The 14,514-nt window shown below is 44.0% G+C and overlaps 1 protein-coding gene and 10 non-coding genes across 11 annotated transcripts; 4 read left to right on the top strand and 7 right to left on the bottom strand.

Annotated features, from left to right (window-relative positions):
- The first annotated feature begins 815 nt into the window (after positions 1 to 815).
- On the top strand, positions 816 to 887 carry trnae-cuc (transfer RNA glutamic acid (anticodon CUC)). The gene has a single exon. It is a non-coding gene; the product is annotated as a tRNA-Glu (tRNA).
- A 317-nt stretch (positions 888 to 1,204) lies between these two features.
- On the bottom strand, positions 1,205 to 1,276 carry trnae-uuc (transfer RNA glutamic acid (anticodon UUC)). The gene has a single exon. It is a non-coding gene; the product is annotated as a tRNA-Glu (tRNA).
- Positions 1,277 to 2,743: 1,467 nt separating this feature from the next.
- Positions 2,744 to 2,815, top strand: trnae-cuc (transfer RNA glutamic acid (anticodon CUC)). Its single transcript has one exon. It is a non-coding gene; the product is annotated as a tRNA-Glu (tRNA).
- A 317-nt stretch (positions 2,816 to 3,132) lies between these two features.
- trnae-uuc (transfer RNA glutamic acid (anticodon UUC)) lies at positions 3,133 to 3,204 on the bottom strand. The gene has a single exon. It is a non-coding gene; the product is annotated as a tRNA-Glu (tRNA).
- Positions 3,205 to 5,183: 1,979 nt separating this feature from the next.
- Positions 5,184 to 7,566, bottom strand: LOC128022785 (uncharacterized). Its single transcript, XM_052610577.1, has 4 exons — positions 7,087 to 7,566; positions 6,898 to 6,956; positions 6,510 to 6,763; positions 5,184 to 5,813 (listed from the first exon to the last, which is right to left on the bottom strand). Exons 1-4 carry the CDS (start codon positions 7,322 to 7,324, stop codon positions 5,705 to 5,707), a joined length of 660 nt encoding a protein of 219 aa, XP_052466537.1. The 5' UTR covers positions 7,325 to 7,566; the 3' UTR covers positions 5,184 to 5,704.
- Positions 7,567 to 8,431: 865 nt separating this feature from the next.
- Positions 8,432 to 8,503, top strand: trnae-cuc (transfer RNA glutamic acid (anticodon CUC)). Its single transcript has one exon. It is a non-coding gene; the product is annotated as a tRNA-Glu (tRNA).
- A 1,684-nt stretch (positions 8,504 to 10,187) lies between these two features.
- Positions 10,188 to 10,260, bottom strand: trnar-acg (transfer RNA arginine (anticodon ACG)). The gene has a single exon. It is a non-coding gene; the product is annotated as a tRNA-Arg (tRNA).
- A 567-nt stretch (positions 10,261 to 10,827) lies between these two features.
- On the bottom strand, positions 10,828 to 10,899 carry trnae-uuc (transfer RNA glutamic acid (anticodon UUC)). The gene has a single exon. It is a non-coding gene; the product is annotated as a tRNA-Glu (tRNA).
- Positions 10,900 to 12,116: 1,217 nt separating this feature from the next.
- trnar-acg (transfer RNA arginine (anticodon ACG)) lies at positions 12,117 to 12,189 on the bottom strand. Its single transcript has one exon. It is a non-coding gene; the product is annotated as a tRNA-Arg (tRNA).
- Positions 12,190 to 12,351: 162 nt separating this feature from the next.
- Positions 12,352 to 12,423, top strand: trnae-cuc (transfer RNA glutamic acid (anticodon CUC)). Its single transcript has one exon. It is a non-coding gene; the product is annotated as a tRNA-Glu (tRNA).
- Positions 12,424 to 12,740: 317 nt separating this feature from the next.
- Positions 12,741 to 12,812, bottom strand: trnae-uuc (transfer RNA glutamic acid (anticodon UUC)). Its single transcript has one exon. It is a non-coding gene; the product is annotated as a tRNA-Glu (tRNA).
- Between the last annotated feature and the right edge of the window lie 1,702 nt (positions 12,813 to 14,514).

Raw genomic sequence — 14,514 nt, 5'->3', positions numbered from 1 at the left:
TGGTAATTAAGGTCTTGTCCAGGTGAAAATACTTGTGTCATGCATCTGAAAACACACATGGCAACCATTATCTAGAGGAAAAACTGCCTATCGTCGGTCTGTCAAGGTACAAAACTGACATGTTGTGAGGTTAATAATGAAAGTGAGACCAATTTTTAATATGCTGATTATTCGCTCGTTCAGTTTAATGCAGATTACAAATTATTCTCAATGTCCAGGTGGCAATTAGTGATAAGTCTTCAAAATGGCAAGCCTGTGACATCAAAACCACATGGCATTGCACCCTTCAAAGTAGTAAAGCGGTTACAGAGTAGCGATGAAATTGTTCATTCTAGAATCAACTGGCCCACCAGCCTGCATTTTGTGAGACGAATGGCAATACCAAAGCATGTCCGTGTCTCCCCTAGACATCGGAATGGGTGTGCAGAATGTGCCTTTTTTTGGAAAAAATAGAAGAATGCCTAGAGAGTTGCCTTTTCTTTTGGACTTTGGAGAAAAAAACACAACAACAAAATAAGCCGGAGAAAAACAAGCACAGAGCGAGCCAGCCAGGAGTCGAACCTAGAATCTTCTGATCCGTAGTCAGATGCGTTATCCATTGCGCCACTGGCCCACCAAAAGTAAAGACCCCCGATTGTTACAGACTTGTTGGTTTTCGATGTGACGGTGGCAAGCATTGATGTCTGCTCATTCTCACCTTGTTATCAGGAGAACAGACTACCAGCCCTCCAGCCCACCAGCCCACCAGCCCACCAGCCCACGAGCCCTCCAGCCCTCCTGCCCACCAGCCCACGAGCTCTCCAGCCCACCATCCATCCCTGGTGGTCTAGTGGTTAGGATTCGGCGCTCTCACCGCCGCGGCCCGGGTTCGATTCCCGGTCAGGGAAAGCTCTTTTGCCTTCCAATTGTGGACTGCGAATCCAAGCTCTGCTTACAGCTTTGAGAAAGCCAGCTCCAAGCCAAAACATTGGTGGGAACATGAAAAAAACACCTCCTTCGAGCCGGAGTTGAACCAGCGACCTAAGGATGGCCAACACTCCAACCTACAGTCCTCCGCTCTACCAGCTGAGCTATCGAAGGGGCTAATGGCTAGTCAGAACCTCGACATATCAGGGTTCTGTAGCTCTACTGCTGGCCAAAAAGTCACTTCTGGTGCAGGAAGATTTGCTGGATTTTTGAGGAGGGAAGCAAAAAGGAGCATGCATTCCCATACCGGGAGTTGAACCCGGGCCGCCTGGGTGAAAACCAGGAATCCTAACCGCTAGACCATATGGGATTTGGACACTTTAAACTGGCCATGGGCTTCTGGCGCACTTTCCATACATGTGGTCAGCGTGGGCGCAGGACCTTGTAGTGGCCTGTTGCTTTAGTTCTGTGACTGTAACAATGTGATAATAATTTGGCAAAACAAGAATTATGCAAAATGACGGTTTTCTGAATTATATAGTGTTGTATGCATTCAGGGAATCTGTTTTTTCACTCAACCCGGGGGTTCAGTGTATTTGGGCAGATTCCTGTGATTGCAGAATTGATTCCTCAAACTGGTAATTAAGCTCTTGTCCAAGTGAAAATACTCGTGTCATCCATTTGAAAACACACACGGCAACCTTTATCTAGAGGAAAAACTGGAGTCAACCCCTGGCTGCGTACAAGAAAACCAGGAATCCTAACTGCTAGACCATATGGGAACTGGCCAGCTTTAACTGGCCACAAGCTTGTGGGCCACTTTCCATAAATGTGGCCAGTGTGGGCGCAAGGTTTTGTAGTGGCCTGTTGCTTTTGGTGTGTGACTGTAACAATGTGATAATAATTTGGCAATACAAGAATCATCCAAAGGGACGGTTTACTGAAATATATAGTGTTGCAGGCATTCAAGGGACATGTTTGTTGACTCACACATGGTTCAGTTTTTTGGCCAGAATCCTGTGATTGCTGAATTTATACCTCGAACTGGTAATTAAGGTCTTGTCCAGGTGAAAATACTTGTGTCATGCATCTGAAAACACACATGGCAACCGTTATCTAGAGGAAAAACTGCCTATCGTCGGTCTGTCAAGGTACAAAACTGACATGTTGTGAGGTTAATAATGAAAGTGAGACCAATTTTTAATATGCTGATTATTCGCTCGTTCAGTTTAATGCAGATTACAAATTATTCTCAATGTCCAGGTGGCAATTAGTGATAAGGCTTCAAAATGGCAAGCCTGTGACATCAAAACCACATGGCATTGCACCCTTCAAAGTAGTAAAGCGGTTACAGAGTAGCGATGAAATTGTTTATTCTAGAATCAACTGGCCCACCAGCCTGCATTTTGTGAGACGAATGGCAATACCAAAGCATGTCCGTGTCTCCCCTAGACATCGGAATGGGTGTGCAGAATGTGCCTTTTTTTGGAAAAAATAGAAGAATGCCTAGAGAGTTGCCTTTTCTTTTGGACTTTGGAGAAAAAAAACACAACAACAAAATAAGCCGGAGAAAAACAAGCACAGAGCGAGCCAGCCAGGAGTCGAACCGAGAATCTTCTGATCCGTAGTCAGACGCGTTATCCATTGCGCCACTGGCCCACCATTAGTAAAGACCCCCGATTGTTACAGACTTGTTGGTTTTCGATGTGACGGTGGCAAGCATTGATGTCTGCTCATTCTCACCTTGTTATCAGGAGAACAGACTACCAGCCCTCCAGCCCACCAGCCCACCAGCCCTCCAGCCCTCCTGCCCACCAGCCCACGAGCCCACCATCCATCCCTGGTGGTCTAGTGGTTAGGATTCGGCGCTCTCACCGCCGCGGCCCGGGTTCGATTCCCGGTCAGGGAAAGCTCTTTTGCCTTCCAATTGTGGACTGCGAATTCAAGCTCTGCTGACAGCTGTGAGAAAGCCAGCTCCAAGCCAAAACATTGGTGGGAACATGAAAAAAACACCTCCTTCGAGCCGGAGTTGAACCAGCGACCTAAGGATGGCCAACACTCCAACCTACAGTCCTCCGCTCTACCAGCTGAGCTATCGAAGGGGCTAAGGGCTAGTCAGAACCTCGACATATCAGGGTTCTGTAGCTCTACTGCCGGCCAAAAAGTCACTTCTGGTGCAGGAAGATTTGCTGGATTTTTGAGGAGGGAAGCAAAAAGGAGCATGCATTCCCATACCGGGAGTTGAACCCGGGCCGCCTGGGTGAAAACCAGGAATCCTAACCGCTAGACCATATGGGATCTGGACACTTTAAACTGGCCATGGGCTTCTGGCGCACTTTCCATACATGTGGTCAGCGTGGGCGCAGGACCTTGTAGTGGCCTGTTGCTTTAGTTCTGTGACTGTAACAATGTGATAATAATTTGGCAAAACAAGAATTATCCAAAAGGACGGTTTTCTGAATTATATAGTGTTGTATGCATTCAGGGAATCTGTTTTTTCACTCAACCCGGGGGTTCAGTGTATTTGGGCAGATTCCTGTGATTGCAGAATTGATTCCTCAAACTGGTAATTAAGCTCTTGTCCAAGTGAAAATACTCGTGTCATCCATTTGAAAACACACACGGCAACCTTTATCTAGAGGAAAAACTGGAGTCAACCCCTGGCTGCGTACGAGAAAACCAGGAATCCTAACTGCTAGACCATATGGGAACTGGCCAGCTTTAACTGGCCACAAGCTTGTGGGCCACTTTCCATAAATGTGGCCAGTGTGGGCGCAGGGTTTTGTAGTGGCCTGTTGCTTTTGGTGTGTGACTGTAACAATGTGATAATAATTTGGCAATACAAGAATCATCCGAAGGGACGGTTTACTGAAATATATAGTGTTGCATGCATTCAAGGGACATGTTTGTTGACTCACACATGGTTCAGTTTTTTGGCCAGAATCCTGTGATTGCTGAATTTATACCTCGAACTGGTAATTAAGGTCTTGTCCAGGTGAAAATACTTGTGTCATGCATCTGAAAACACACATGGCAACCGTTATCTAGAGGAAAAACTGCCTATCGTCGGTCTGTCAAGGTACAAAACTGACATGTTGTGAGGTTAATAATGAAAGTGAGACCAATTTTTAATATGCTGATTATTCGCTCGTTCAGTTTAATGCAGATTACAAATTATTCTCAATGTCCAGGTGGCAATTAGTGATAAGGCTTCAAAATGGCAAGCCTGTGACATCAAAACCACATGGCATTGCACCCTTCAAAGTAGTAAAGCGGTTACAGAGTAGCGATGAAATTGTTCATTCTAGAATCAACTGGCCCACCAGCCAGCATTTTGTGAGATGAATGGCAATACCAAAGCATGTCCGTGTCTCCCCTAGACATCGGAATGGGTGTGCAGAATGTGCCTTTTTTTGGAAAAAATAGAAGAATGCCTAGAGAGTTGCCTTTTCTTTTGGACTTTGGAGAAAAAAACACAACAACAAAATAAGCCGGAGAAAAACAAGCACAGAGCGAGCCAGCCAGGAGTCGAACCTAGAATCTTCTGATCCATAGTCAGACGCGTTATCCATTGCGCCAAGGCCGGCGCCCATTAGTCGAGGTAAAGATCCTAAAAGACGCACACGTACGCGAGTTCGCGGCCCGCTCCGACCAGTGATGGAATTCCTGGAATGTGTCCGTTTTGACGCTGCTGATGCACGCGTGCGTAATCATCATTATCCCCCGTAATTTAATCGAACGTAAATTCGTCCCCCGCACTTTAATTTGGGAACTTTCCAGGGTAAACAATCACTTTATGTACGTTTCATTCATACCGGACGCCGGAGGGCGCTCTCTCGCATAACGTCCAAACCGGACTCGTAGAAGCACCAACCTGTGACCACTATGTGACGCACACTACAGGAAATACCTTATATGGACAAAGGCATCCAGCTGGATAAAAAAAGCCGAAATTATTTGACAGATAAAACGTGACTATTCATTGCAAAAATACATGATTTGTGTTTTTGTGAATTTTCATAACAAAATACATGAATAACGCAGCGCTTACTGACACTTTTTTTTCAGTATAATATATTATTTTTACAGTATAATATTATATTATTATATTTTCTGACTTATTCTGGAAGTCCCTGTTTCTTTGTGTGTGTGTTTTACTGTTATGTAATACTGGAATACTTAAAAAAATGTTTTTTTTTTGCAACTATAATTACAGTGAGAAATAGGCACAAAAACATTGTGAGTGCAAAGATTAACAACCCTTTTTATTTGCAAATATAAAGTCATTATATAAAATTATAACAACAGTGCAAATATATATACATTTACAAATATTGTGAGAATACAAATAGGAACAATAACAATAGTGTGAGGGCAAATATTAACAACCCTTTTAATCTGCATATATATTTTAAAGCCAATAAAACATTTAGAACAGTAATGCAATTTTGTACAGTATACACCAAAAATGTTTACCACAATAATAAAATTTGTACATATCAGTGTAAAAATATAATAAATATCAAGCCAAAACAAACATTTGCAGTGCAATTTTGACATCAGACTAAGAAAATAATAAGAATTAATAGTAAACAAAGACAAACATTTACCACAGTAGTGCAATTATGACATATTTGCTTAAAAAAAATAGTAAATAAAAAAATAGTTTTTACCACTGTAGTGGACTTTTCATATATTAGCCAAAATAATAATAAAAAACATAAACATACCGTTTGTATTATATATCTATCTTGGATGTGCTTGTAAGCACATGCTACCACAGTGAAGCGGGACACCCTCATTCCATCACAGCGCACCGCGTTTGGGTAGAGAGCACAGAGCCTTGTGAAAATGGCCTTCGGTTGCAGTCAGGCCACTGTGCAGGACTGTGAGCCCCAACGAAACACCTGCAAATTACAACAGAATACATATTATTAATGTAAGATTGTTTTCATTGTGTGATCTTATTTTTATTTTACCTTTCCTATGCTGTCTGTTTTGCTTTGTGTAGTCTAAATGTTAATTTATAATATGTGCGCATAGTTATGTTGTCTCTCTTTGTTTTGTTTTTAGATTGATGTTGAAATGTCATATCAATAAATCAGTTCTCTACTGTGTTGTGGAATAATTACAGGGTGTTGTTAGTCAGCCTGTCAGGTTTTTTTCACAATAATGACTGCATATTATCCCACTTATTACATGGCTACTTACTAAAGTACAGTAAAAGACAAATTATTTGACTCAACATGATACAAAATGATTTTAATGATTTAAGAAATGATTGCCTTGTTTCTTCTAAATTAAATATTCCAGTGTACAGTTGGAACTGTGTTCATAGCAATGTAACATACTTAGCAACCTAATATATATAGTCAGAATAAAACGTAAATCACAACTAATAATTTATGTTGTAATCAGGCTAAGTTTGAACTTAACAGGCTACAGGAAGATAAGCTAGTCATGAAGGTGTCAGGTTTTACTAATTTAACTAGAAATCCGTACTAAACAAAAAAAGTTGTAGGTGAAATTTCAGCCAGTTTCAGATATATATATATTTTATATAAAAAAATGTGTAGACCCTGTGTTTACTAAACGTAACATACCTTTTGCTGCTCTCCACACCTGGGGCCACAATCTTCTTAGTGGCCCTGAATCGTCCCTGTTTTAGGTTGGTTTGGTTACGTGGTGGGTAAATGGTCTTTTTCTTGTCATACTCCCCCAATGCCTGCCATAGGGAGATGATCTTGATGCACTCTTCTCCCGACAAAGCCAGACGGTGGTCTCTGAGGCTAACCAAAAACTCTGCCAAGTCCTGCACGGCTCCATACCCCTCAATATTATCAGGTCCAACCGAATCCTAAAATGAAAGATAATTTAGGAACTTTTGATAGCATCAGTGAATACAAATATTCACATGAAAGCACATCCAATGTAACCCAGATTATGCTTACACACATGTAAATGTACATAAAAAATAAACTGGACCCTTACATCATGTGAAGTGTTCTCTTCCAATGTTGGACGATCCGTTTCTGCAGATAATCGGTCCACTGGGGCAACATTAAAAAGGTAAATATTTATTTTAAATTTGTATTTATGCCTTTCAATGTGATAAATACAAATTTATAGTTAGTGTGATAACAAATACGAAACCTTTATCAATACTTTAGTAAAACTCACAGCTATGTGCTCCAGGAAAGAGTTGATTCAGCGTGCAGTGAGCTGCTGACAGGAGATGACACTGATGATGGAGGGACCACAAACAGTGATGACGTGGGGCTGGTTGCTGGAGGAGTTGGAAATGATGCTGCAGATGCTGCAGACACTGATGCTTGTGAAGAGGCAGCAGGTGTCCGTTCAGTGTCAAAGGTGGGGACAGTGATGTCCTGAAACTCCTCAAGTTCAGCATAACCTTCATCCACCTCTATACCAACTTCAGTAGTCTCTGACTCTTCAATGGCCAACTTGTAGTCCTGCAGAACTTTACCAGTTTGCTGGGAAAGATATTCCACTCCAATAAGCTCACCTTTAAAATAGTAAAACATTGACAATTAGATAATATACCACAATATTATATTATAACTCAGTTCCTCAGTTTCCTTTGCAAATCATTAGCTAAAGATTAATTAAAGCTGACAACTGGAAGTTGAAGTGCATAGCTTTGGCCACTGTAGTAATTAACATATACATTTAAATCATTAGTTAATATAATGTTATTATTACTCAACTTATACATTAAAGTACATTTGACTGGTAACAATTTATTTATTACTTAATCTATTAATCATATAGAATGTTTATTAGTTGCTGATGTAGTAATCATTAATAAATGGTTTAAGTTAGTCCTTCATGAGTTTACATTAACTCGTGATTATCTGTGCATTCTTGAAGCATGAATTAATGCATATTTGTGCACCAGTATTGTAATTTTATTGATAAAAGACTCACTTACATTGCAAATGTTGGTTAGAAGTTAATCGATGACCGTTATCTTCTTTTTCTTCACCCGTGATCCTTAAATCTCCGGTAGTTTTAAATGTTATCAATTGATCTACTTACTACGAAGAATCGCGGATGAGGAACGGGCGCTGATTGGCTAATTCGCGGTTACAATACGAGCGCTGATTGGCAAATTCGCGGTTGCGATACGAGCGCTGATTGGCAAATTCGCGGTTGCGATACGAGCGCTGATTGGCTAAAACATAAGTTTCATGGTTGCAGCCGGGAACGTGATTGGCTGTCATAACAAAGAATAACCACGACCTACAGGTGACATGGAGCGCCACTGGCCCACCATCAGTAAAGACCCCGATTGTTACAGACTTGTTGGTTTTCGATGTGACGGTGGCAAGCATTGATGTCTGCTCATTCTCACCTTGTTATCAGGAGAACAGACTACCAGCCCTCCAGCCCACCAGCCCACCAGCCCACCAGCCCACCAGCCCACCAGCCCACGAGCCCTCCAGCCCTCCTGCCCACCAGCCCACGAGCCCTCCAGCCCACGAGCCCTCCAGCCCACCATCCATCCCTGGTGGTCTAGTGGTTAGGATTCGGCGCTCTCACCGCCGCGGCCCGGGTTCGATTCCCGGTCAGGGAAAGCTCTTTTGCCTTCCAATTGTGGACTGCGAATCCAAGCTCTGCTGACAGCTGTGAGAAAGCCAGCTCCAAGCCAAAACATTGGTGGGAACATGAAAAAAACACCTCCTTCGAGCCGGAGTTGAACCAGCGACCTAAGGATGGCCAACACTCCAACCTACAGTCCTCCGCTCTACCAGCTGAGCTATCGAAGGGGCTAAGGGCTAGTCAGAACCTCGACATATCAGGGTTCTGTAGCTCTACTGCTGGCCAAAAAGTCACTTCTGGTGCAGGAAGATTTGCTGGATCAGAACCTCGACATATCAGGGTTCTGTAGCTCTACTGCTGGCCAAAAAGTCACTTCTGGTGCAGGAAGATTTGCTGGATTTTTGAGGAGGGAAGCAAAAAGGAGCATGCATTCCCATACCGGGAGTTGAACCCGGGCCGCCTGGGTGAAAACCAGGAATCCTAACAACTAGACCATATGGGATTTGGACACTTTAAACTGGCCATGGGCTTCTGGCGCACTTTCCATACATGTGGTCAGCGTGGGCGCAGGACCTTGTAGTGGCCTGTTGCTTTAGTTCTGTGACTGTAACAATGTGATAATAATTTGGCAAAACAAGAATTATGCAAAAGGACGGTTTTCTGAATTATATAGTGTTGTATGCATTCAGGGAATCCGCTTTTTCACTCAACCCGGGGGTTCAGTGTATTTGGGCAGATTCCTGTGATTGCAGAATTGATTCCTCAAACTGGTAATTAAGCTCTTGTCCAAGTGAAAATACTCGTGTCATCCATTTGAAAACACACACGGCAACCTTTATCTAGAGGAAAAACTGGAGTCAACCCCTGGCTGCGTACAAGAAAACCAGGAATCCTAACTGCTAGACCATATGGGAACTGGCCAGCTTTAACTGGCCACAAGCTTGTGGGCCACTTTCCATAAATGTGGCCAGTGTGGGCGCAGGGTTTTGTAGTGGCCTGTTGCTTTTGGTGTGTGACTGTAACAATGTGATAATAATTTGGCAATACAAGAATCATCCGAAGGGACGGTTTACTGAAATATATAGTGTTGCATGCATTCAAGGGACATGTTTGTTGACTCACACATGGTTCAGTTTTTTGGCCAGAATCCTGTGATTGCTGAATTTATACCTCGAACTGGTAATTAAGGTCTTGTCCAGGTGAAAATACTTGTGTCATGCATCTGAAAACACACATGGCAACCGTTATCTAGAGGAAAAACTGCCTATCGTCGGTCTGTCAAGGTACAAAACTGACATGTTGTGAGGTTAATAATGAAAGTGAGACCAATTTTTAATATGCTGATTATTCGCTCGTTCAGTTTAATGCAGATTACAAATTATTCTCAATGTCCAGGTGGCAATTAGTGATAAGGCTTCAAAATGGCAAGCCTGTGACATCAAAACCACATGGCATTGCACCCTTCAAAGTAGTAAAGCGGTTACAGAGTAGCGATGAAATTGTTCATTCTAGAATCAACTGGCCCACCAGCCTGCATTTTGTGAGACGAATGGCAATACCAAAGCATGTCCGTGTCTCCCCTAGACATCGGAATGGGTGTGCAGAATGTGCCTTTTTTTGGAAAAAATAGAAGAATGCCTAGAGAGTTGCCTTTTCTTTTGGACTTTGGAGAAAAAAAACACAACAACAAAATAAGCCGGAGAAAAACAAGCACAGAGCGAGCCAGCCAGGAGTCGAACCTAGAATCTTCTGATCCGTAGTCAGACGCGTTATCCATTGCGCCACTGGCCCACCAAAAGTAAAGACCCCCGATTGTTACAGACTTGTTGGTTTTCGATGTGACGGTGGCAAGCATTGATGTCTGCTCATTCTCACCTTGTTATCAGGAGAACAGACTACCAGCCCTCCAGCCCTCCAGCCCTCCAGCCCACCAGCCCACCAGCCCAGCAGCCCACGAGCCCACGATCCCTCCCTGGTGGTCTATTGGTTAGGATTCGGCGCTCTCACCGCCGCGGCCCGGGTTCGATTCCCGGTCAGGGAAAGCTCTTTTGCCTTCCAATTGTGGACTGCGAATTCAAGCTCTGCTGACAGCTGTGAGAAAGCCAGCTCCAAGCCAAAACATTGGTGGGAACATGAAAAAAACACCTCCTTCGAGCCGGAGTTGAACCAGCGACCTAAGGATGGCCAACACTCCAACCTACAGTCCTCCGCTCTACCAGCTGAGCTATCGAAGGGGCTAAGGGCTAGTCAGAACCTCGACATATCAGGGTTCTGTAGCTCTACTGCTGGCCAAAAAGTCACTTCTGGTGCAGGAAGATTTGCTGGATTTTTGAGGAGGGAAGCAAAAAGGAGCATGCATTCCCATACCGGGAGTTGAACCCGGGCCGCCTGGGTGAAAACCAGGAATCCTAACCGCTAGACCATATGGGATCTGGACACTTTAAACTGGCCATGGGCTTCTGGCGCACTTTCCATACATGTGGTCAGCGTGGGCGCAGGACCTTGTAGTGGCCTGTTGCTTTAGTTCTGTGACTGTAACAATGTGATAATAATTTGGCAAAACAAGAATTATCCAAAAGGACGGTTTTCTGAATTATATAGTGTTGTATGCATTCAGGGAATCTGTTTTTTCACTCAACCCGGGGGTTCAGTGTATTTGGGCAGATTCCTGTGATTGCAGAATTGATTCCTCAAACTGGTAATTAAGCTCTTGTCCAAGTGAAAATACTCGTGTCATCCATTTGAAAACACACACGGCAACCTTTATCTAGAGGAAAAACTGGAGTCAACCCCTGGCTGCGTACGAGAAAACCAGGAATCCTAACTGCTAGACCATATGGGAACTGGCCAGCTTTAACTGGCCACAAGCTTGTGGGCCACTTTCCATAAATGTGGCCAGTGTGGGCGCAGGGTTTTGTAGTGGCCTGTTGCTTTTGGTGTGTGACTGTAACAATGTGATAATAATTTGGCAATACAAGAATCATCCGAAGGGACGGTTTACTGAAATATATAGTGTTGCATGCATTCAAGGGACATGTTTGTTGACTCACACAAGGTTCAGTTTTTTGGCCAGAATCCTGTGATTGCTGAATTTATACCTCGAACTGGTAATTAAGGTCTTGTCCAGGTGAAAATACTTGTGTCATGCATCTGAAAACACACATGGCAACCGTTATCTAGAGGAAAAACTGCCTATCGTCGGTCTGTCAAGGTACAAAACTGACATGTTGTGAGGTTAATAATGAAAGTGAGACCAATTTTTAATATGCTGATTATTCACTCGTTCAGTTTAATGCAGATTACAAATTATTCTCAATGTCCAGGTGGCAATTAGTGATAAGGCTTCAAAATGGCAAGCCTGTGACATCAAAACCACATGGCATTGCACCCTTCAAAGTAGTAAAGCGGTTACAGAGTAGCGATGAAATTGTTCATTCTAGAATCAACTGGCCCACCAGCCTGCATTTTGTGAGACGAATGGCAATACCAAAGCATGTCCGTGTCTCCCCTAGACATCGGAATGGGTGTGCAGAATGTGCCTTTTTTTGGAAAAAATAGAAGAATGCCTAGAGAGTTGCCTTTTCTTTTGGACTTTGGAGAAAAAAAAACACAACAACAAAATAAGCCGGAGAAAAACAAGCACAGAGCGAGCCAGCCAGGAGTCGAACCTAGAATCTTCTGATCCGTAGTCAGACGCGTTATCCATTGCGCCACTGGCCCACCAAAAGTAAAGACCCCCGATTGTTACAGACTTGTTGGTTTTCGATGTGACGGTGGCAAGCATTGATGTCTGCTCATTCTCACCTTGTTATCAGGAGAACAGACTACCAGCCCTCCAGCCCACCAGCCCAGCAGCCCACGAGCCCTCCAGCCCACCATCCCTCCCTGGTGGTCTAGTGGTTAGGATTCGGCGCTCTCACCGCCGCGGCCCGGGTTCGATTCCCGGTCAGGGAAAGCTCTTTTGCCTTCCAATTGTGGACTGCGAATTCAAGCTCTGCTGACAGATGTGAGAAAGCCAGCTCCAAGCCAAAACATTGGTGGGAACATGAAAAAAACACCTCCTTCGAGCCGGAGTTGAACCAGCGACCTAAGGATGGCCAACACTCCAACCTACAGTCCTCCGCTCTACCAGCTGAGCTATCGAAGGGGCTAAGGGCTAGTCAGAACCTCGACATATCAGGGTTCTGTAGCTCTACTGCTGGCCAAAAAGTCACTTCTGGTGCAGGAAGATTTGCTGGATTTTTGAGGAGGGAAGCAAAAAGGAGCATGCATTCCCATACCGGGAGTTGAACCCGGGCCGCCTGGGTGAAAACCAGGAATCCTAACCGCTAGACCATATGGGATCTGGACACTTTAAACTGGCCATGGGCTTCTGGCGCACTTTCCATACATGTGGTCAGCGTGGGCGCAGGACCTTGTAGTGGCCTGTTGCTTTAGTTCTGTGACTGTAACAATGTGATAATAATTTGGCAAAACAAGAATTATCCAAAAGGACGGTTTTCTGAATTATATAGTGTTGTATGCATTCAGGGAATCTGTTTTTTCACTCAACCCGGGGGTTCAGTGTATTTGGGCAGATTCCTGTGATTGCAGAATTGATTCCTCAAACTGGTAATTAAGCTCTTGTCCAAGTGAAAATACTCGTGTCATCCATTTGAAAACACACACGGCAACCTTTATCTAGAGGAAAAACTGGAGTCAACCCCTGGCTGCGTACGAGAAAACCAGGAATCCTAACTGCTAGACCATATGGGAACTGGCCAGCTTTAACTGGCCACAAGCTTGTGGGCCACTTTCCATAAATGTGGCCAGTGTGGGCGCAGGGTTTTGTAGTGGCCTGTTGCTTTTGGTGTGTGACTGTAACAATGTGATAATAATTTGGCAATACAAGAATCATCCGAAGGGACGGTTTCTGTCAAGGTACAAAACTGACATGTTGTGAGGTTAATAATGAAAGTGAGACCAATTTTTAATCCGCAAAATTGCTGATTATTCGCTCGTTCAGTTTAATGCAGATTACAAATTATTCTCAATGTCCAGGTGGCAATTAGTGATAAGGCTTCAAAATGGCAAGCCTGTGACATCAAAACCACATGGCATTGCACCCTTCAAAGTAGTAAAGCGGTTACAGAGTAGCGATGAAATTGTTCTTTCTAGAATCAACTGGCCCACCAGCCTGCATTTTGTGAGACGAATGGCAATACCAAAGCATGTCCGTGTCTCCCCTAGACATCGGAATGGGTGTGCAGAATGTGCCTTTTTTTGAAAAAAATAGAAGAATGCCTAGAGAGTTGCCTTTTCTTTTGGACTTTGGAGAAAAAAAACACAACAACAAAATAAGCCGGAGAAAAACAAGCACAGAGCGAGCCAGCCAGGAGTCGAACCTAGAATCTTCTGATCCGTAGTCAGACGCGTTATCCATTGCGCCACTAGCCCACCATTAGTAAAGACCCCCGATTGTTACAGACTTGTTGGTTTTCGATGTGACGGTGGCAAGCATTGATGTCTGCTCATTCTCACCTTGTTATCAGGAGAACAGACTACCAGCCCTCCAGCCCACCAGCCCTCCAGCCCACCAGCCCACCAGCCCACCAGCCCACCAGCCCACCAGCCCACCAGCCCACCAGCCCACCAGCCCACCAGCCCACCAGCCCTCCAGCCCTCCTGCCCACCAGCCCACGAGCCCTCCAGCCCATATGGGAACTGGCCAGCTTTAACTGGCCACAAGCTTGTGGGCCACTTTCCATAAATGTGGCCAGTGTGGGCGCAGGGTTTTGTAGTGGCCTGTTGCTTTTGGTGTGTGACTGTAACAATGTGATAATAATTTGGCAATACAAGAATCATCCGAAGGGACGGTTTACTGAAATATATAGTGTTGCATGCATTCAAGGGACATGTTTGTTGACTCACACATGGTTCAGTTTTTTGGCCAGAATCCTGTGATTGCTGAATTTATACCTCGAACTGGTAATTAAGGTCTTGTCCAGGTGAAAATACTTGTGTCATGCATCTGAAAACACACATGGCAACCGTTATCTAGAGGAA

The sequence above is a fragment of the Carassius gibelio genome, chromosome A11, assembly GCF_023724105.1.
Source record: "Carassius gibelio isolate Cgi1373 ecotype wild population from Czech Republic chromosome A11, carGib1.2-hapl.c, whole genome shotgun sequence".
In the NCBI taxonomy this organism is placed as follows: domain Eukaryota; kingdom Metazoa; phylum Chordata; class Actinopteri; order Cypriniformes; family Cyprinidae; genus Carassius; species Carassius gibelio.
This window is presented reverse-complemented; position numbering and strand designations above follow the sequence as displayed.